Here is a 23282-nt window from a genome sequence, read left to right as displayed (position 1 = left end):
GGGAAAAACTGTGGACCAATTGGGACAATAAAATGCTATTCAATATTTGAAGCTGCTCTATAGCTGCCCTCAGAGCTGACACTATTTTGCCATACATACTCTAGTGTTCTAAAAATGAGCATAAATACAATGAGAAAATTTCTCTAGAATATGGAATTACTGGTATTTATCTGGAATATGTCTAAAAATCAAAATGTACCGTGATTATTTTCAAATACCTACCTTTCTGGCATTTCTTGCATTGTTGCAGGGATGAGTACATCTGTAAGAACCTTCAAAAAGTTAACAGAAAATGACATCATGCTTCCACTGGCCATTCATTTATTCATTCATTCATGTCTGTCTTGTCTACTTAGATTGCAGAAAATTTACACAGAATAAACCCATTCAACCTACTGTCTAGATATTTATATGCCTGTATTTTTCCAATCACTATTAGACAGGAACATATGAGACATTCATATACTTATTGTGTATTTTCATAGCAGTAAAATGAGAAAGAAATCAAACAAGACATGCTATCCCCCATGTCTTAAAGAAGGGAAACCAGCAGAAGTGAGATCATAAACACTTTGTCTTTTCTAGCATCACCACGTCTCTGCAAAGCAGATACTCAAATATCTCACAAGTCTTTGACAGCTGTTGACTCTTCTTTCTACCACACTGGACATGGCACTGCAGGCATTCAGAGTTCAGCCATAGAGTTCTCTGTAGCTAAGTGTGGTGTGGAACAGTTTTGGCAAAAAACTGTGCCATCTATCATGCCTCCTAGGGAATTTTACCATGGAGGACAAAGTTGTTAGACAATATTCAAGAAATCTCCTTTCTCTGTTAATGTAAATAGTTTGATAACAATCCAATGTAATTCCTTATTCCTTCTGTCAGATGTAAAGAATATCTAACATGATTATAGATAAAAAATAGTGAGAGACAAAGAAGAGGCAAATAGCAAATTTATGAACTTCTGAGAAATTCAGTCTTATTCAATTTATAATTTAATGATCCTCTAGTATTTCTTCTTCTGTCACATTAAATCTATCATAAATAAAGTTAATATTGAATCTATTGAGACAACACATTTAGAGCAGGAAAAACCTCATAAACTCAAGGTACATTATAACCTCTACAAGTAAATGAGGCTTAATGACTCATCTCCTGGGTAGTAATTATGATTCTTGATGCTAATTACCTTTACTTTACTACGCTAACTAAAACACTTCTTACTTTACAGCTTTTTATGCTTCTAGGAAATATATATTTTCATCTTTTCTGAATCTTCCCCCATATTTTTCTGCAGTAAAGAAAGACAGATTACAATAAGGCATTAGAGCTAAAAAACTTCAAGTCTTTTGCTTTGACTGGTTGGTGTTTACTATTAAACCAATACTTATTTCTTCTCATCAATATGTGATACGAAATCTGCTAGAGAGACACTTACATGAGAACTCTTCCCTATTTCTGTGGCGTGTCCTATCAAAGAAATGTAAAGTACTTTGCATCAACTAAATCATCTGATCTGACTTTCCAAATGGAAAACTCAGGAAACTTTGGTGGCATCATTTTCTTTTTTCCCCAGCACTCTATAATTTATTCCTGACCTTGCAATACTCCTGAGGGTCACTTAGTTTGAACTTTTTATGCGGTCATGCCATGAGTTAGATCAAAGAACTCATATGGTACAAAAGCTCCACGAAACAAGTATCCCTTGATTTTTTTTTTTTTATTTAAACCCAGAGCAGTTTAGAGTGTAGCAGCAAGAGAACAGAAATGAAAGGCAGCTGGTAGGAGGGGCAAGAATGTCTTTACCCAGTATTGTTCCAGCTTGGTAGCATGAAACCATGGCCTGACATAACCTGTGAGCAGCAGACTGGCATGTGGAATCACCCTACAGATCTGCCACAGACTCTCTTTTCTGGTAGAAATTGCAATAATATTTTCACTGAAAACAAGGCTTCAGTTTTCATCCAGGATTACCTTAGTCAGCCTTGTCAGTGAGCACATGAGCACTTCTTTTAGCTACACTCAAGCAAGTATGTCAAGGTTTCACTGTTGTTGTGCTGTCCTTGGTCACACAACAGGTGTTCAGCTGAGCTGAGACTGGAGTTCAGCTCTTACAGGTGCCCATTTTATTTCTTGATTTCAATTATTTCCTTGCTGATTTACAGCAGAAAGCAGTCAGGTCACCCTGTCATTCTATCTTTTTACAGATGCAGAATCTGTGCTGTGGGTGAGATTATTCATGTAGCTAATTGCTTAACTTACCTTATACAGTATTGAGTCACAGACACAGAAAATGTCAATGATGATGGGATTTTCAAGCAGAGGAAGAAGATGGTCAGGCATTCCTTGCCAAAAATGTAATAGGAAATGCTGGATCTAAAGGAATAGGAACCAGATTCATAGACATAAATCATGCTTTCTTGACTTCCCATCCATATGTACCAAGAGTGTGTGTTCAAACAACCTTACCTCTTCAAAGTTCCCATTAATTGCATTGTCAAGGACACACTGACAGTGTGTTTTGTACATCATGATAAGAGTATCTACCTGTTTTGGAAGAAAGAAATATTAAACAGAGAGTTTCTTTAACAGAGTTTCTTAAATCTTTATTGCTACGGTGATCTAAGTTTCTGCTTTGTGTAGCTAGTATTTAAACACATAATATAAACTGTATTGCAATGCATATTTACAGATAGACAGCCTCTATATCCAGAAGTGATGAGGACATCACTCATCTATGGCTTTATCAACAGCTTTATATCATTATTATTCAAGCATTATTTAGGGCATTATTTAAGTCAAGCACTGATGCCGTGGTCAGACATGTAGCATCTGAACCTGTATATACTGTGAAAATGTGGATAATAAAGTAAGGCAATAGCCAGATTAGTCAGTCAGATGGTAAAGTAAATTCACCTTTCTGAAGCTAAGATTAATCCCAAAGAGCAGTGCAAGTTAATCATTAGGCTACTATAGGCGTCTGTGAGTGTTCTGAAACATCATCTAGCTGGACAAATGAGAAAATAGCTGCCAGTCATTTGGTCAAAGTTTAATCACTGCCTCACATGAACTCAACTTTTAAAAGCACAACTGCCTTTCATCTCATCAAGCTACTTTATCTGAATGGAGTGTTTCCGTATTAAAAAAAAAAAAAAAAAAAAAAGTAGTAATTTTTTTAAATTGTAGCAAATTATAAGAAATATGCAAACTCATTTAAGGAAGGAAAAGGGCTAGCAAAACCATTCTTTGTCCTGAGTCACAGAAGGTTTGTTATAGTTTATTAACTTCTCCAGCAAACCACTATCAGATTTCAAATGATCCTGGTTGCATCTTATTGCAATAGGTTCAGGATGCAGATTTCTTTGAAACCAGACCTTTCTGACTTTCAGAGCTGCTTCCTTAACTACGTATCTTTGAAAAGCAATAGCAAAGTGTGAGACTCAAGAGCATTTTAAAGAATTGTTTTTGAAAGGAGTTGATGGAAGTATAACAGTTGGGTAAGTTCTCTCCAGAAATATTAAATGCAGGAATTATCCATCTATTTTAGTGCAGACTGCTGTATTTATGGGCTCTCCAGACATCTGAGTTGCAAGCAACTCCTTAAGAGTTTAATGCAGGAATCAAACTTCATGTATGGGCTGTCTTCAACAGAGTACCTAAATATCTTAGTTTTAATAACCTTTGGTCAGATAAGCTGAAGGAGGGAAAAGGCAGTATGAAAAGAAAACAGGAAATAAGAAAACAAGAAATGAGAAAAGAGCAGCAAGGCAAGAGAATTCAGGATACACAGAAATTAATCTTTCCCACAGTCTCCTCATAACTCGGCAAGTCTGCCCCCAGACAGTCATGCACAATGCTGCTGAGCCAAAAACGAAGAGAGAATGAATTGCCAGTTTTTCTCCATTGTTGGAGCAGTAAAAATCAGTTTGTTTATACTGCTGTGTTGGGTCTCCAAGGAACCTCAAACATTTGTCAGATTTAAATTCAATGAGAATGCTGTCTATATGAGAGGTGTCACTTCACTGATGGAGACTATAGCAGCAGGTGGTGCACACTGCTAAGTATATCAGTTCTTGGGCTTTCTTTATGAATTATAAGATTTCCAGCTAAGATGGAAATCCTTTTGTTTAGCTTCTCCCTACAGGAATGCAAGGCTTCACTACTTTCTCAGAACAAGCTTAGGAGGAGAGGCTCTCAAAATAACATGTTTCACCAGTCACCATTATCACCAGCACTGAAGACTAAATTGAAAAGTTCAAAATGTCTGTCAAAGGATTTTTAGCACAACGTAAGCTTGTAAGGGGACAAGAAACAACACAGATGTAACACACAGTAAAAAAGTCAAAGACATAAAACATAGAGGTATTTCCAACTGAAGAGTTATCCTTAGGGTAAGTAATACCTAGTATTGATCGAATGATTTAAAGAATTTAAAAACAAACCCAAACATGTTCAGGTTTTCAGCTGCTTTTCAAATAATTAATGAAAGACAGTAAAATTCATCTATTTGTTGTGAATTATTTGTTCTGTTCTAATCAGACCAAAATTTACCTTAAATCCAAAGGCATTTGTAAAGAATACAACTCTCAGTTATTTGTTTGTTTTGCTCTCCCCGTCTTACATACCATCAGTTTGTAAAATACTGGGTCAGTTAATAGGTAAATAATTCAACCACCTTTCCATTGGAAAGCCGGTTAATCGGTGTTAGTAAAGGTTTGCCCCCTCTATAAATCAGTCACCTCTGTTTGATTATGGACATTTCTGGCTCTTTCATGTCAATACCTCAAAGGCTAAGATATGAAGAAACATTCTGTGGCAAATTTTTGATCTCTTAGACAGAGGAGAAGGAGCTCACTTTTTACCTTGTCTTTAGAAATGCACCCTTGAAGCAAAAGATGTTGAGCACTTGGAAACTCTGGGAGGAGTGTTCCAGTTTTGGAACTCAGAGAATATTTACGAGTAAAACCACCCTGAAAAGGAAGGGAAAAACCAGGAACATTGAAATAGCTAATACTGTTACATCTGAAACCAAAAATTCGTGCTAAACTTGTATATAATTTAATGAGTCTCTCAAGGTTCCACAATACTTGCATTCAGATAATCCTTCAAAACTATTGATGCTTATCCAGATCTGGACCCCAGCTCAGGAAGGTTATTAAATATATGTCTACATATAACCTCCACAGAACACTCTTCAGGTCTCAAATGCTATGATTAAGGTGAAACCCTCATCCTCAAGAGAAGAAAATACAATCTGTGCTACAGTTCTGCTCTTACTGGCTGAACTGTAGTTATGCTCATAGGACTGCATTCAAATCTAAAGACCATTTGGCTTAAACCCTTCATTCTATTTTAGCCTAACCAGTCCTTATGTAAAGTTAGTGTGCAGAGCTACAAGCTGGCCTTCTGTGTATTCCTGTGGAAAATCTTACTGCTTCTATACAGACTCCTTCTGTACTAATGCATGAAATTTATCATCTTGCATAAGGCATTTGAATGGAACTGGACGTGACCTTTTCCTGCCCCTTTACCTACAGGTAAATTTCACTGAAGTAGGAATGGTAGGTATATAGTGCAACATATAGTGTAAAAGTGTGCAAATGTGACTATTTTTCTGTAAATGTTGACATATAAATTGGAGGCTATTTTCAAGTGAAATTCTCTCAAATACTAAATTCAGAAAACCATACCTGTAACTGACTTATGCAACATAAATATAGCCCTATTTTTATAGGGTGATATGTCTGACAAAACATACAGCAAAAAAACAAAAGCATACATCATGTAAACGAATTTTGCCTGTGTTATCTACTATTAAATTACACATAAAGCTCTAAGTAAAAGAAATTGCAGAAATTTAGAAACATTAATACTTCTTCATGTCAATACTTCTATAGCGTTATAATTGCCTATCATGCAATAAGGAGGGTATTTTTTTTTACAGGAGTAATTCTAATTTTATTATGCAATTACCCATGAAATATATTAAAAGCTCTGATTAAAAGGGATTTGTTCATTTAAAAAAAGGCAGTGATTTTGGTGGGAGGTTTTAGAGAAGATAATCAGCAATGTTTTTTACCTTGCTAATGGACTTATTTAACTGTGCCTCAGTTCTAGGCTTAATATTTTAACCTGCTGCCACTTGCCCTTTCAATTTAATGCCATCTGTTTCTAATGGCCATTTAACATTAAGATAATGACAGCAATATTATCTGCCTAATTAACCATGCAGACTCTAATGGTGCACTAACTGGTTTAGATAAAAGAATTTGCTGATATCTCCCCCTACAGAGAGAATACTAGAAAATGTGATAAAACATACCAGAAGTAAACAGTGTCCCTGGCACTCAATAAGTGTTCATTCAAATGCCATTTACTCAGTATATTTAGACAATCAGTGCTTTAACATCTTTTCAATGTCTTTAAGTTCCCACTGAGAATTACACCTTATGCAATTGTTGTAAATCTTTTTGGAATACCTAATTGCATGTACTTTCAAGCAAATGAAAAAGGATGTTCACACTAATGAAAATATAATGCCAAAATTTCAGTACACTGAAATTATTATAATTCAGTTTTGACCATTAAAGACTTTTTTTCTCTTAAGACCTGCCTGAAAAATTTCAGACAATATTGAGCTAGACAATCAAGAACTCACAATGATGTGACCTTTCTCATTTATTTCCACCAACTTATCTGTGAACATTTTTTTCTGGGAGAACAGAGGATCTTTGGGTCAGAAACAAGACAGATTACAAAACAGATTTGTGGGATTGTCAATTCCAAGACAGACTGCCAATGCCACATCAGAGATGGAAGAAAATATGCATTCATTTATGCCAAAGGAACCCAATATATTCCATCTCAAAACTCTCAACAAATGAATGCTTCAGTAGTGTTCATTAATATGTTGGGGATATCCCGTGGTATATCACTATCTTTTTTTGATAAGATAGCCAATTATCTGCACAGGGAAAATGCAACAGATCTAATCTATCTGAACCTCACTAAAATACTTGACATGGTGTCACCATGGGAAATGATCAGTTATGCTGGTGAGAGTGGGGATTAGTAAAAGAATGTAAAAATATTTAAGAAACTGACTCTGGCTGAAATGCTAACAAGTTCTGTTGACAAGGAAACTACTGGGTTGAAAAGGGATCGAAGTGAAAATTCCCAAAGATCAGACTTGGGGCTGATGTGACTGACCATTTCATAGATCAAACTGGTTGACATGAGCTGATGAAATCATCAACAGAGAAAGACCAAGAGGTCATGTAGAAAGACATGGATGGCTTTGAGATAATGGTAATAAGGGGGATGAAAATCAATAGAGGAAAACTACACTCTCAGGGGCAAATAAAAATGCCTGCTATCAGCTAGGAGTTGCTTATCTGGAAATTAAAAAGGTGAAAGGCTTGCTGTGTATCAGTTGATCACAGAAGGTATATTTAGTCTAGTAAATTAAATGGTGTCAGGAAACATTCCCAGGCAATACTGGAAGAGTATCACTTAGAATGGCCTCTGGCATTCTTTTGGCCTGTGCCAATTAGCAGTATCCCAAACACCTCCAGTCATATTTCAACATGTACTGCACATTAGAGACATTTTTTGTGGCAATGTAGCAGAGATGTCCCTATGTCCTTTTGCAGATTCAGGAGATAATAATATGGATGCGGGATATTCCATGCCAATTGAACTCAGCACCATATAAAAATACTGTGAGCAACCCTTAACCTTTAATATACAATAATCCATAATTTTCTACTATTCATATGACCAGAATGACAGGGACTATACCATAGTATACAGTAATAAAAATGTAGACTACTTGAGGGGGGCTGGAGAACCAAAACCAACAAAGCAGGGTTCATCAGAAGGGATATTTCCAATAGCAATTGGAAACACACCATTTACAACACTTTATGATTTATTTTGCTCTAAAGATAGTAAAATCAGAACAAGTACAGTGGAAGGCTATAAGGCTGATATGAAGTTAGTCAAAGCTGCTGTTTGTCACATCCAGCAAGCAAAAGGCATAAGAACAAAATGTCATGAAGAGCAAAAAATAGAAGAAGGCAATACTGACTAGGAGGCATAAATTTCAGTTTATTTAAAAAAAAAAATTATTTTCAGCTTTCAGTCAGGCATACAAGATTCTGAAAAAGCCCTCCTGCAAAATTAACATGTAAAAAAAATAAAGCTAGAGCTTGGTCCTTTGCTTAAATACAGTTATGGCTAACTGGATTGCAATGGGAACTCTAAAAGATGTTTTCCAACCTTATTTTTCTTTGAATATTTGGAGGAACAAATACTCAGCTTTGTTAAAAAAGGTTATGCAGTCTAAAATTTAATGAAAAATAGTGTTGCAATTTTCAAAGAAAGAAATATGAAGGAAATCACAGGTCACATAATACTTGTATTATAACAAGTAAAAGGAAACAGATTACAGCACTTACCTCATTCTTAAGCTTGCTTCCAGAGAACCTTTGAAAGTAAACACATTTGATTATTTTTTCCTAGGCAGAACATTTGTAGAGATTATATAGATGTATGATCTATTAGAAAAATTATCACATTTTTCTAAATGCAATTGCAGTTTTTTATGGGTTTTTAATAATTTTTTTTCCCTTGACTTCTTCCACTGATTTTCAAATGCCTAGGGATAACAGGAAACCTATTAATGTCTTATAAAACATGAAGATTAAGACCACTGACTAAACACTAAAGTGTAAAATCCAGTTTCATGGTTTTGTTTGGATCTTTGCCAGTTCACAAACAGCAAAAGGGTAGCATAGGTGCAAGTCCATAGTGTCTTTATAAGGAAATACATGCAGTTTTTAATAGAGCTTAATAAATTCAGAGTAGAAAAAGTACACACACACACACACGCACACACATATATATATATATATAAAAATTCAAAATTCTTGGAAAAATTAAGAAATCATAGTGATTTCCCATTCTTTTTCACTACACTACTATTTTGATCTAATGACATACATTTCTGAGATAAAAGATTCCTTAACTGGCAAACATATATGGCTGTATAGTGAATGTCCTATTAGGAGTCCAATTGAGAGCTTGCCAATGAAGTCATTGAAGTATCAGACAACTCTTTGTTGCAGAAATCAGAAAGAGCATTTTAAATTATAACTATGAGAGTAGAGAATGTGCAATAATAGTGATTCTAATGGGTCAGTATAATGATAAATGTTGTTTGATTATTGTTATTTCCTGTACCACTAGCTGCCAACTGATAAGATACTGTTGGCAATATGAAGTCTCATAATTATTAGTGGCAATATCATTGTTTCCTGCTGTTGAGATGCTCCCTGGCTATTTCCTGCTCTCTGAGATGCTCTCAGAAATCCAGAGGCTGAGCAGTTGTGGAATTCCTCCTGCCCAGGCCTGGCACAGGAGCCTGACAGTTCCCACCACATGACAATCCAGCATATGTTACCTAGACAGTTCCCTTGCATGTTGAGAGTTAAGTATAAATGAAGGCATCACTCAGCTGATTACAATGTGAATCTAATTAACTTCAAGGCTAGATGTGTTTGTTTTGGACCCTGGATTTCCACATGTTCAGCAAAATGTACTGCATGTACAGCAAAAATGAGAGGCAGCATCAGCTAGCACTGCTCTTCCAGAACCCCAAGGACTAGAAAAGATGTAAAGGAGATATTTAAGGATCACTATATGCAGCAGCCAGGAATTGGGAGTTTGAATCCCTACACTGCCTGATTCTTTCATTATCCAGAAGCTTGTTCTTAATCCCAAGCAACTGCACCATTCTCTTCACACAGAAAAACCCAGCTACTGTGGTGGGCCAGACTGTGAAAAATGAGCATCTGATCTTCTGCTTTAATTCAGATAGGGAGGCAGTTGAACTGCTGGACCCTGAAAATTCAACATCTCATACAGGTCCTAACACAAATAAAAGGTTCCTAATTAGTGAATCTAGTGAGTAGTCCTGAAAATCTTAGAACGTATCTATGCCATCTTCATGTGAGTGTATACCTTCAGAAATCCAGCCTTGGGGAATTTTGCAGAGCTCCACTTTCTTTGCACTCATTGCTACTAGATTGTACCTGCCTGACATAAAGCTGAGGAGCAAGAATTATTATTTTCTTTTAAGTGAAAATAACTGTCTTTGAGTCAACAATATGAAAGATTTGTTCAAGATAATTCTGTATTATGAAAGAAAAATGCACTGTGTACCAGCAACACTCCACAGCTCTGGATACATATCAGACAAATAAATAGAATATTCTAATCTATTTCACCCTAAGTACTGCTGTGGAGACAACCCTCCCTTTTAAAGCATTATTGGCAGTATTACCCTCAATTTGTACACTTGTCTTATTGCCTGGAAAAGGTCTCTTTGGATATGACCTAAATCTGCCACCAGTCGAATTTTCTATGTGTGATTATAAACTCATTTATTCCTTTCCTTTCTCAGAGCCCCACTTATCCAGGTATACTGCCACAGACAATGAAAGCCGTCATTCAAGCCATATGTGAACAGAGACATTTGTTTTACGAACTATTAATCTTTGGCAAACCAACAGGCAGCTATCGTAACGTATTGATCCTGCTAGCTGTCCCTTAAATAAATATAATTAGAGCTTCCTGGGTTAGGTTTAAACTGATATTAGCCAGTCAAAGGACCTGTAAATATTAATCTACACTGACCCCTCCCTCCTGCCCCACAGGTGCCAGCTTCACACCATTCTCCAGACGTTTCATAATGGAAAGCTGTCCTGGGGAAAGAACTCACAGGGTGACACACAGGCAAACAAAATTAGGCAAGTGTTCTGGAAATAGGATTTTGCTCCCTCACATAAACTTGAACAAATATTCTGCTATTAAAAGTTGACAGCTCTACAAAGACTGTGGTGGGGTCAAACTGGAAGACTCTATCAAAATATAGAGATCAATCTTTTAAGCACTTAGATAACCAGCAATTCTAGTAAATTAGAGTCCTACATATACCTTCCTAAGGGAAGATTATAGCTAGACCTTCACTGATTAAGTCTCAGAAATTATTTTACCTGGTTAAGCCCTTTCCAGAATACACAGAGTGGTAATATGCACTGCTTTCTTTAATGCCAATTCCATAATAGTGATATCTGCAGGAAAAAAAAAAAAAAAAAAAAAAAAAAAAGAGAGAGGAGCATTTATGAGTGACAAGTAAACCAATCTGCCAAATTGAAAGTAAAGGGAACTGTCAGACTGATTTTAAATGCTTTCTGAAAACTTTTCTAAACAGGGTCTAACAATTCCTTTCATAGACACAGAACAAAATCTAGTCTCATAGAAAAGAGTACTGTCATGATTTGATCCAAATTCTATGGTTAAAATTAAAATATTTTCTCTCTTACTAGAAGAATGTAGCTAGAACAGTAAACCCAGAAACATGTTACATTTCTTTTCCCTAACCTGCCTTCTGTTACACTTTACTTCATTTGTTTGAAAGGGTGCTGGGTTTGATCTATTAGGTTCATTTTATCTCGCTTGCCACCGTTACATTTAGACAGTCCCTCAGAGCCTTTCTCAATTGAAAATAGCTTGCAAGTGCACCTTACAACTTAGTGCTCAGTCACCTATGACTAATAATGATAATATGTCATCCATCCATTCTTCTGTTAGATTGTAGGCTAACTCTGAATTATTAAGCCATTTAGGTACTTCTCATCCACATTTGTCTCCCTTGGTGCTCTCCTGGACATTACTGCTCCCAAATAGAAACTGAAAAAGGAAACATGCCTATTGCTCAGGCTTTGCAGAACTCACACCCAACACCTTAACCAAAGACACCAAAGAGGCAAAAAATGTTGCGTTGGTGCTAAGAAAACTGGCTGTGCAGTAGCTACTTACTGCTTTCCACTGATTTTGCTATAAAATAAGTGACCTCTGAGAGAAGGGCAGGAGAGCAAGCTGGGGGCAGGTCTTTCCTTAGCAGTCATAGCAAAGTTTGCTTGAGTTCATCTATCAAAGCTGATAGGCCTTGTCTTATAAATTCCACTGAATAGATTTAAAAACTGATTGTGTTAAACCAAATTTGTCTAAGAATGCTATGGATAGAATACAAAGGTTCATTTGCTTTTTACTAATATTAGCTTGAAAGTACCATGGCAGCTGGTTTAACTGAGCTGCTTCAAAGTACCACTTTGCAACACATTGCACCAATTTCACTCAAACTCCCCAAAAGCTTGAAGAAATACATTCTTAAGACACAAAGCCCCAGCAAATAGTTCATAGAACACATCAACAAAACTGTTAATCTCATCTCATCTCTGCTCCTCCTGGTGAAGACCATTAAAAAAAAAAAAGACCACAATATTTTGTTTGTTCTTGTATGGAACTGTCACAGGTAAGAACAAAACCCTCACATGCTTTATATTTACAAAGCTGGTTAAAGGCATTAGATACAAATTATGCCTAAGAAAATGTTCATTAGGATGATATATTTGCCTAGCCTAGGTAGCTGCAACAATCTCAGCTGAAATAATTTTTCTATTTCTGGACAGTCTGTTGTGTGCATTCGGGATTTTACAGCCAAGAAACACGACAGAATGTGGCACCATTGCTTTTTCTGCTTTTTTGAAGCTGGTGAGTCTACATAACACTGCTAGATCACCTGTCAACCCCTAGGAAAGCTAAAAGTGTCTCCCCTGTTTCCATACTGTGACAAGAGGTATTGAAAATATATAGATATGGATTCTTTGAAATGACAGCATTTACGTACTCTTTATATGGCAAAGGGTGTCCATTGAACAGGACAAAAAACAGAATAGAGTTGTGACTGCCTCTTTAACAATGTTATCTGCCCATTTGTCACTGGCCATTTGAGCAAGCAGCTGCCCACGTCTCATTCCAACAGTTTAAATCTCCCAGCTTCAATAACATAGCATTTTAAAAATTCTAAAATAAAGACTTTCACACTTTCACCATAAATTTAGCATTCCCTCCAGCTGAGGCTGGAGTGGGCCAGAGGCAAGGAGAAGCATTACTTCTTTACAAAGTTATGATTCAATACCTAGATTATTCCACATCTAATTTAATATTAATATATTTGGGCAAGGAACAGGAACTGTTGTATGATTTAGATTCTCAAGTATGCAATGGTAGGCAATATACTTGTTTCTGCTGCAATGTCCCAGGATATCAGAATTTTTCACTGAGACATCTTGCTATGTAGAGAATAGATATTTTCAGTACATATACTGTGTGTATTAAAGGTACAGCAGGTATCATTCTGTTTTTCTTCAATAATGTGCATTTTTCTTCAATAATGTGAATTTTTGCTGCTAAAAAACAGAGTTTGTCATTCACAACAGCAAAACTATTAAAAATAATATAATTTTACTTTTCAAGCTCTGTCTGGCATCCTCCATAGAGTAACAGGGTATAAAGATTATTATTCTCTTACAAGCCATTAGCTGAATAGATTATTTTGGGCTCCCTGCTGAGAGTGGTATACTCATACCACACACACTAACAACATCTTTAACCTACAACTTCAAATGCCTTCCATCTCTTTATGTGTATATTTTTTTGTGTATGTTCAGTATATTTTTACTTTACTATTTATTATTTCTATTGTGTAATTAACAAAATGTAATCAGTTACTACAAGGAATTTACTCTCAATTTTTGAAACAAACATTTTATAAAACAAACTGAACTACTTTTCTCTTTTCATTTCAGTGGTTTGTTGTAACATATGTTCCTACCCAACTTGTAGCTCTGATTTTAGCATACACTGACACAAATGATAGCTGATAAGGAAATGATAGGCTTAAGCTGTTCAGGGACTTGCAATAACTTCTTATCACAGGGCCAGCTGCCATATCAGTTTTATTAACCCACTAAATCACTCTTAATAAATAAGATAATAGTTTTCAGACATGATGGATAAAAGTTAAGATTCATCATTGATCAAAGTCTACAAAGAAATTAAATTGTAACTTGAGCTCAAACAGTCTTCCCGTGTGTATGGACTGAGCAGTTTGTACGTTTTCCCAAATAGCTGCTTCAGGTGATTTGTGTACTGTGAAAGTCACAGCTGAGTTCTAGCATTGACCACGGTATGTTCAAAATTACCCATGCAAAAAGGTGGATTCAGAACAGAGAACTGTTGCTGATGAAACACTAATCTGAGAGCAGCTTACAGTATTTATAGTGCTGCATCTTCTTTCACTCAGCAGAGTGAAAACAGAAAATTTCCCTTCCTTTCAGCTATGTAGTGTTAGCATGGGCACAAGAGACTAACATATTTTGTTAACAAAATCGTGTGCAATGTGTTGGACCTTCTTGGCCAAATGTTTAAATGAATTTAAGTACTGACACTTTTGCACAAATGGGTTGTTGGATGTAAACACAGAGAAAGAGATTCTGACTTGAATTCTAGGAATCACCAGACTCACTTTTAAGTTTATTCTTTGCCCTGAGTTAGAGATGACAAATGCTGTTTGGGAACCGAGGAAGAACTAACATTTGTGTATCTCATGCCTTACAACAGCAACTGTATTCCATATGTTAGTGCAGGAGCTTTCCCTCAAATCCAATTCATGCTCATGAGGATGTCAGAAACAGCTTGTTTCAGAGTGGGAGAAAAACCATTTCCACCACCTTGAAGATGATGGGAAAAGGAAATTATTTTCTTTGCTTTCTTCTGATCACAGAGAGACCCTAACAACAGATTGCTGTGTATGCTTGAAGCATCCAGGAAGGCACTTTTTTTTCACAGGACATTAACTTTTCTCTAAATTTAAGAACAATTATTCCATTGGAGAAGAATTTTCTTCTTCCTTTTTATGCTTTTGCAGCATGTGGAGTCCTGGACAATGATCAGAGCTGCAGGGCAATATTGCTATATAAAACATCACTGCTGGGAATACTGAGTGCTAATACTGCTCCAGCTAGCATTATATGGTAATAAAGATAGCAGTGACAGAAATAATACCATGTCACTACACTACTGTGCTTTAAAAAATATTACTTAATTGCTAGTAACAACTCTCCTACTAGTCTCAGTGACTCAGAAACAGCTTGTAACATTTGGAGTCCATGCTAACATAAAAAGAGAAGAACTAGTAATTTATTGAAACTGATGAACAGTCCCTTAACTTTAATATTAATTTAATGGAAATACTTCTGTAAATAACATTTGTGTGACTAACTGCTACCTGGTGAAATCAGAAATTCATTTACTTCTCAGCAAGTCTGTAGTTCCAAGGGGGACAAGGCCCAAAACACCACAGATAGAAAAATTGATTATCAGAGATCATTAAACTAAAAAGGGTAGATTTGAATTAGATATTAGGAAAGAATTCTTTCCAGTGGGGGTGTTGAGGTGCTGGCACAGGTTGCTCAGAGCAGCTGTGGATCTCTCATCCCTGGAAGTGTTCAAGGCTGGATTGGATGGGGCTTTGAGTAACCTGGCTGAGTATAAAGTGGCACAGGGATTACACTAGAGGATCTTTAAGGCCCCTTCCAACCCCAACCATTCTGTCATTCTATGCCTCTATAATTCTAATATTCATACTGACACTTCTATATGACTGGTTGCTGCTATATTTGATCTCTGAACTGGAAATATTGTCATTTGTGTCTTTTGTGAGGTCCTTTTTAGCACAGCAAGATCAAGATAAGTGCATCTCAGCAGAAATGAGAATTGAATAAGAAAAGTCTCTGAGGAAAACTGATGAAAAAATACAGAACAGCAAGTGCCAGATGTTCAAACAAAACCTGATGATGCCTCAGTTCTTTGAGGAAATTGTTCAAGAACAGTTAATCCATATGAAAATATGGCACATAATACCAACAAGGTCAACAGGGATATGGAATCTGCCAAAGAAATGTTGGGCATGCGTTATTTCTATATTAATATTGTTTCATGTCTTTAAGAAAAGAGGACTACAGTGACACCTGTTCCAATACAATCAATTTTGTAGCTATATACACATTTGAAACATACTCATTTACTTAATAAAGGTTGACTTATTGTGCTTAAACCATGCAGACACAGGACATGTTTGGAAGTTTGGATCCTCATTGGATCCTGTCTGTCAGTCTGTTAGTTATGTCAGATATATAATGAGCATGAGAGAGACTCCTCCCTTGCATTATCTCATTCATTGTAACTAAGTAGTTCACCAAATATGTTGGGTTATGTACCTGACTAAGAATTCACCACAGCAATGATGAACTAGCACATTGTCAAATATTCCTGCACAGATTGTGAATGCCAGATCTCTTAAAATCTTAAACAGAACACCAGCAGCAAAGCTATGTCTACACCATCTTATGCCTGTAATCACAACTTAAGTTCACCACAGCAGACAATACACAAAATCCCTCTTTTTTCCTAATAAATAACCTTCCTAATAGTTGCTCTCCTCAAAACACCTCTACTCAGCATCTATAGGTCACCCAAAAAAGAGATGTGAACCTCAGTTCCAGTTTTCCTCTATACATTTCAGGCTGTGTAGTGTCTCCTAAAAGAGGTGAATGGATTACAAATTTGTAAGACTGCGAGAGACACTACACAAGAACTATCCTCTGTTAAAACCAACAAAAAAAATATCAAAAAAAGGAATAATGTTCTACAAAGACAGTATTTCCTTTGGATTTTATGTTTTATTAGTGGTTATTTAAAATAAATGCTCGAGGCATGCTCAAGAAACAAAATGTCTTTGCAAAGAATTTGAATTTAAATTCTTCCCCACCTTCATTTTTTCTGCAACAATACCTACAATTCACAAATGACATCTCATTCATTCTTCGGCAAAACTAAGGTGGAATAACTAGCTATTTCTTGTATTTCTAAGGCAGGAAGAAAACCAAGTATAACAACATTTAATAACTACCCAAAACTATGACCATAAAAAAATTATCTTTCAGACATTTCTAGAATATTGCAAAGCACTTAGGAAAACGAGTCTTGTAGATTTTTTACTTTTCAGTCTCCTTTTGTTTTGAGTTTTGCTTATAAACTACTGAAAGACAAGAGTAACTTTGTCTTTCAAGGCTAAGTAGCTCAAAATAAAGAGTTTGCCCAAACAAACAGAATGTTTGAATGTTCTGTTTTCAAATATTTTCTCCTATTTCTATCAATACTCTGGTTTTCTATCTTATTAATTAGCAAAATGGATGTGATGGAATATGTTATTACCACTCTTCACAACAGTTTTACACTAAATTATTCATGGCCAAAAGCACAAATTCCAGAACCAGAACTAATAAAAATTTTAGCACCAGGGGATATAGAGTTGTCTATGATCTATACCTATGACCTAATATTTTACAGATCAAATATACAAATTAATAGGATACATTATTTATGAAACGACTGCACTATAGATGGTGTACTTTTCAAAGTTTTATAAAATACCCACAACAAAGAGAAGAAGTATACCTTAACTTCAATTTAAAACAATGCTTTTTCTGGTGATGTATTTAGGTGAACCCATATTGTTACATAGAGAACACAATGAAAGTTGTTAGGCTTGCAAAGGAGAAATAAAATCACTATTTATGGAAAGATGAGAAGCTATAAAAAGTCATGTATTATAAATGATTTTTATATCTAATATTTTGACATGTATTTGCAACATATGCATGGGTCCATAAATGCATTGACAAGATTTAGAAGCTTAATAATTTTAATTTTAAAAATTATGCAGCAGTGTTTTCAAATTGTAATACTTGAGTTTGAGCATCAGTTTCAACATGTACATGAAAGTTATCACATGCAGTGTACCATCTGAATAAACCCCCCTGCCAATTAGCACATATTAAGGAGACATGGAAACACAGATGATTCCTAAAATGTGTTCTATAAGCAGATACACAGGTAATTGTGCCTTACTTTGAATGGCCCCTTGTTCCGAGCCGCCTTGTGGTAAGGAGAGGGAATTTCTGGCGAATGGTCTAAAGAGAAAATAACTGCGTTAATTTCTAACGCTGGCAAACTTTCTTAGCAATCTGTTTATAGAAAAGTCGTAGTGCAAATATGTTGTCTAAGGTAGCTAATGAATTAGCATTTTTGACACTTAGGGCACAACATAAACCATTAGGCCATGTTTCACACTGTAGGCTTTCTTCCATCCTTGTTCACCTTGCTGTCTATCTCCAGTCTTCCCACCTGTTTTCCCTTTCTGATTTCACTTTTACATTTTAAAATCTAGTTTTCTTCACCAGAATCCTATTATGTTCAAGCTCCTTAGGTACAACTGTATTTTTTGCTTCAGAGATTTAAACAAAATCAGGGGAAACTCTGCCCTCTAGCTATTCTGTTTTCAAAGATAAACAACTAGAATGAAACTTATTTTTTTTTATTTGAAAGTGTGATCTGAAAAATTAATTCAGTAATAGAGGTAGATCTAATAGATACATCCAATAGACAGATCACTGTCAAAATAATGTTTAAATGGAACCTATTGTCTTTCTCATTTATACTGAAACTGTATATGAAAATTAGATATCCACTTTTTTCATATATCCAGTTCAAGAGGAATAAAATAGGAAATTAACATTTTATGAACCAGAAAATCCATCAAATCCATTATTTAATTAAATTAATGCATTTTGCTATGTATAAACCATTACTAGATCAGTACTGCTTTAAAAAGATGATCCTTGAAGCATTTTTGGTTTCCTGTTTCACTAAACAGTCAGGATTTAATTTGGAGAGTTCACATCTCTCTTACATTAAATCACTTCAGGATTAATTGTAGAGAAGGGTCGAAAAGAGAACGAATCAACAATTTTTCATTTGGAAGCTCTTTGTGTTATTAACTTCTTTTTCCCCTTCTACTAGCATTGCCTGTGTCACATCTCACCTTACACTGCCCTTAGTATAATTATAAGTGTCCTCCATGTTAGATCTGGTGGAAAGAACGTGAACAAAAAGGGAAAGAAAAGAAGCACTCAGAAAGAATGCATTTTTTTTTGGTTTTTTTTTTTTTTTGTAAAAACAATAATAAATTAAAGGGAATTTCATCTTCAATCTCCTAAAGGTGATGTTAAGAAACGCCTTCACAGGAGACAGTGTAGTTATAGTTAGTCTGATTCCATGTACATTAGCAGTAGAAAACATGTTACTTTCAGAAGAATTCTTATACAGGTGTACTGAACTGCAACTCTTCCAAACAACTGATCTAACAATTTATTAAGGCATTTACTTATTACCTTCCCAAAAGTTGCAGCACAGGCAGGTTCCAGCTTCTCTTTTCTGCAGAAGTCTAAATAATGTGCATAAAGGATGCATCTAGGTAAACAAACTCCTTCACATACAATGTAGTTTTCTTCCAGCCTGTGTAGAGAAAGAAACTGCCAGAGTAAGAAGCAACATGTCGTTTCTCCAGATTGCATTTCCCAGTTTTTGCTTTTTTTTTTTTTTTGGTTGTTCTTTTTTTAATTTTCTTGAAGAGTTCCATCAGAGCACACAGATGAGTTTCTCCTGAACGTGACAGGCACTACAGACAGACTCCACACTTGGTACTTAGGCTAGATGCAGAGTATGGAAAACCTGGAGCCAGATCCCTGTTCTTAATGAGTCCTTTTCAATGTCTGGACCTTTTTGCTTTATTTAAATTACTAAATTATCACCACCTAAGAGCCAGACTTAGTTTGAAAATAAGAGTCCTACCTAGACTATGAAAGACCTGTGTTTAAGTCATTCCTTTGACAGGATTTAAGACCAGGGACCTGGACTTGCATCTTCTGTCCCACTGTATCCTCAACACCTGAGCTAATGTCTCTTTTCTCCATTGTATTGCTTTTTAATTTCCACTCTGGACATGGAAATGCTTCGAACCACACTGGGAAAAACAAAGAACAGTGTTTTTTAAAGAAGTTGAATTTCTATGTATCTTCCCAATCAGTTTGCAGAATACAAGTGCTGAGTGATGGTCATTAAAGTAAAATTTTTAAAACTGAAGCAAAAACCTGACTGCTTTCACTTGAAGAGAACCCTTGTAGCAGCTGGGTATTCCTCTGTCCTGTTGGGTTTTTTCTTTATCATTTTACATTGTTCACTACTCCTGGGATGATGTGCAATAAATTTGTTTCTCCAATTACACAAATTTGTAAGAAAATACTGGGTAGTAAGAGCTGCATATTGAATAATTTTGCAGTGACTCACCAGACTTAAATCCTTAACTATTTACACTCAGAAGTAAACTAGAATAAGAAACTGAATAATTTGGATTAGTCTAATTTTTCAGTTAGAAGGAAAAAATATCTCTATTGACAGTGTGCATTTCATTATTAAGTTCCCATTTAATTCAACAGAATTCCTCCCTAATGTCAAGTGTATTTTAATATAAACATTTATCAATTAATGTCTGCAGAATTTGACCTCTTATTTGGTTAACGTTTTTCCCCAGACAAAATAAACCAAAGTTAGGGCCTCAGTGGATGGGAGAACATAATGAAAAAGAAATGCATTATAGGACAGTGAAAATCTAACTGTCACAGCCTTAAAGGATAATTAAAGCAGTTGTTCACAAATGCAATTCTTAAATAATGTTTCCTTTCTACATTTTGATGATACATTTCATTGATAGCCACACAGTGTGAGAATCTGACCAAGACTTCTATTAAGTGACAAACCTTCGATAATTTCAAAACTCAGAAACTTGGGGACGGGTGTCCTTATTTGTAGATGAGGCTCATTCAAAAGAAACCAGCAAAACAAAAACAGAAAACAAAAACCAACAAACGAAACACCCCAAAAATGAGAAATTCTCTCTAAAAGAGATGCCGCCCTCCTCGCCGGCTGTGCTGTTAGAGAAGAGTCCCTCTGAGTGTGGCGGCTCGGTCCCGGAGCCCCCAGGGCAGGCAGCGGGGTCTCTCTGGAGCCCTACCATTGCAGGGTGAGCTGCGTCTGCTTCTTCTTGTCCTTCATGATCTGCGTGATGCTCCTCTTCGAACACGGGCTTTGGTCGGAGCAGGTCAGCGCGCCGTCGCGGGCATCCGCATCCTCTTCTTCCGAGGAGAGGGTTTCGCTGCCGAGCCGAGTTTCTGGGCGCCGCGGGGACGAGAAGAGAGGCCCGAGGGCATCGTTACGGTCCCGCCACAGGCCGCCCCTCCCGCCCGCCGCCCTGCCCGCCGCGGGCTGAGGGACCGACCGACAGCCGCGGCCCCGCGGAGCCCGAGCGGCGCTGCCGGTGCCCGCCGCGGCCGGGCCGAGCAGGGCACGGTGCCGGCTCCCCACCTTTACCTGCCTTGACGCCGGCGGGCAGCGGCGGCTCGGGCAGCGCCCCCCGGGCGCAGGGCAGCAAGCTCGGCCCCAGCAGCCCCGCGTAGCGCTCCTCCTGCGCCTCGGCGGGCGCCGCCTGCGCGGCCGGGAGGTGCAGGAAGGCGTCCCCCTGCTCGGGTCCCTTGGCCATGCTCTCAGCGGCGCCGGCTCTGCCCCGGCGCTGCGCGGGCGGCGCCCATGGGCGGCGGGAGGGGACGGGAGCGGCCGGGCGGGGGCTGAGGCGTGGGCCGGGACTCTGCTAAGCGGCCGGAGGCCGTGTCGGCCAAGCGCCGCCAAGTAGGGGAGGAGAGGCGATGCGGGGGCGGCAGCGGGGACAGGTGTGCCCTAGGGCGCGGTCCAGGGAGGCGACACGGCTCCGAGCGGGCACGGACGGCCCGCCCGCCCCGGGGCTCCGCCTGCACCGGGCCCACAGGCGGCGGCGGCGGCAGGGAGGTGTCTCCGTCCCTGCCTCCGCTTCCCGTCCCTGCCTCCGCTTCCCCTGCCGCCGCCGTGCTCGGTCAGGCCAGAAGGGGACAGGGCACGGCTGAAGGCCGAGGAGGTTCGGGGGAGCGGGCCGGGAGCGGATCCGCCGGGATTTAATGATTAACTCCCGGCGGCGGTGGCTCCGGCCGTTGTGGGAGCAGCTCCCGGCCCGCCGAGGCCGAGGCAGGGGGCGGCCGCAGGGTCCCCTCGTCCCAGCAGGGCAGAAGGCTCTCCCTGTTCTCCCCTCCGACGGGTGCTCTGCGCTTCGCAGCTGCCTCTGACAGCCACAGGGTGGGACCCTTCTGGGCACTATCTGTCACTATTTGTATTTCCTTCATTCTCGGCGTAATTTTGTAGGTGATGGAGCAAAACATCTTCATTTGATACATTCATCTGGCAGACATGGCTTTGCTTTGCTCTGTTTCAGGATGCTGACTGACAGATGGCAGGAGAGAATCACAGAAAGTGGTCTTTGCTTTTTCCAGAGAACAAAATTGTCAGTAGGATGGAAATGTAGTCTGATCACTGCAACATCTACTGTTTTAATAAATTCTCATTAAAACAAAATGTTAGGTGTTGTGCTGTTCCAGGTAAGGACTGGGAAATTGTAGTATGACTTGTGGTAGCAAGCAGCCCTGAAATGTTATATTGGATTAATTGTGAAGCATTCTTTGAGCCATCAAGTACTGCAGGGCTGTCACAAACACAAAGCTCGTGAACAGCTGTTTCCTTTCTACTCTCTTCCAGTCTTCTGTTGCACCTCAAGTCATTGACACCACCAGCACTGCAAAGCAGCAGAATATGACCTCTTCCACTCCTGCAGAGATGCATTGTCAGACCAGCTATCATCTATCAAATCCATATTTAACAAATATGGTGTGCCCATATCTGCTGAAAGGCCAAAAACCTCATTATAAGAATAAGTGATGGACTTCAGACCCAAGGCAGACCTGTGAGGGAGTCCCAGGATCAAAAATGGCATTTAGCCCAAACTTTCTGCTGTTCTGCTTGCACCTCTTCCCTCCACTGTGTAAAATTTATTTCTTTCATTACTGGTTGCTCCAGTCAACATTTCTTCATTGTTTCCATGCTCCCTTTTCCCTTCATTAAGTGATGCTATGTATGGCTTTGACCACACCTGCCTGTGACAATTCTTAATGTAACTCACTGGGACAGTTCAGCATCTGGTTCCAATGGCTTTGTTTGAGGCTGCAGTAAAATCTCATTTGGCCCTCTGACTTTTGGCTGGCCTGAGCACTGGCACAAGTGATGAAAATTTAGTCCACCATGACCAGTATTTCCATTGTATGACAAAACTTCTCAGCTGCATATTGTTGTGTTGAATCTTTTGTGATCAAAATCCAGCGTGACATTGAACACGGATACTTTGGAATTATGGAGCTATATGTAGTTATTTGTTCTTAAAGGGCAGGATTCTTCTGGTGGCAGATTATCCTCAGTGACACTAATGAATTCAACCCATCATCATCAACACAGGGATTAATTAAGGGGTCTAGCCTAGGGACCAACTAGTTTCCACCCTG

At 38.1% G+C, this 23282-nt stretch overlaps 1 protein-coding gene across 1 annotated transcript in view; it reads right to left on the bottom strand.

Annotated features, from left to right (window-relative positions):
• The window catches only part of RFX6 (regulatory factor X6), a 32778-nt gene extending 11372 nt beyond the window's left edge, over positions 1 to 21406 (bottom strand). The window contains exons 1-10 of the mRNA XM_064706897.1: positions 21238 to 21406; positions 20882 to 21038; positions 19203 to 19326; positions 17881 to 17942; positions 11058 to 11135; positions 8460 to 8487; positions 4863 to 4970; positions 2470 to 2547; positions 2263 to 2376; positions 223 to 272 (exon numbers count right to left, since the gene is read on the bottom strand). Of these exons, the coding sequence (XP_064562967.1) occupies positions 223 to 272; positions 2263 to 2376; positions 2470 to 2547; positions 4863 to 4970; positions 8460 to 8487; positions 11058 to 11135; positions 17881 to 17942; positions 19203 to 19326; positions 20882 to 21038; positions 21238 to 21406 (968 nt within the window). The remainder of the gene's footprint in view (positions 1 to 222; positions 273 to 2262; positions 2377 to 2469; positions 2548 to 4862; positions 4971 to 8459; positions 8488 to 11057; positions 11136 to 17880; positions 17943 to 19202; positions 19327 to 20881; positions 21039 to 21237) is intronic.
• Positions 21407 to 23282: the final 1876 nt, after the last annotated feature.

Source organism: Zonotrichia leucophrys, chromosome 3 (genome assembly GCF_028769735.1).
Source record: "Zonotrichia leucophrys gambelii isolate GWCS_2022_RI chromosome 3, RI_Zleu_2.0, whole genome shotgun sequence".
Lineage (NCBI taxonomy): Eukaryota > Metazoa > Chordata > Aves > Passeriformes > Passerellidae > Zonotrichia > Zonotrichia leucophrys.
The sequence above is the reverse complement of the archived record's forward strand: the minus strand, read 5'-3'. Positions and strand labels throughout refer to the sequence as shown.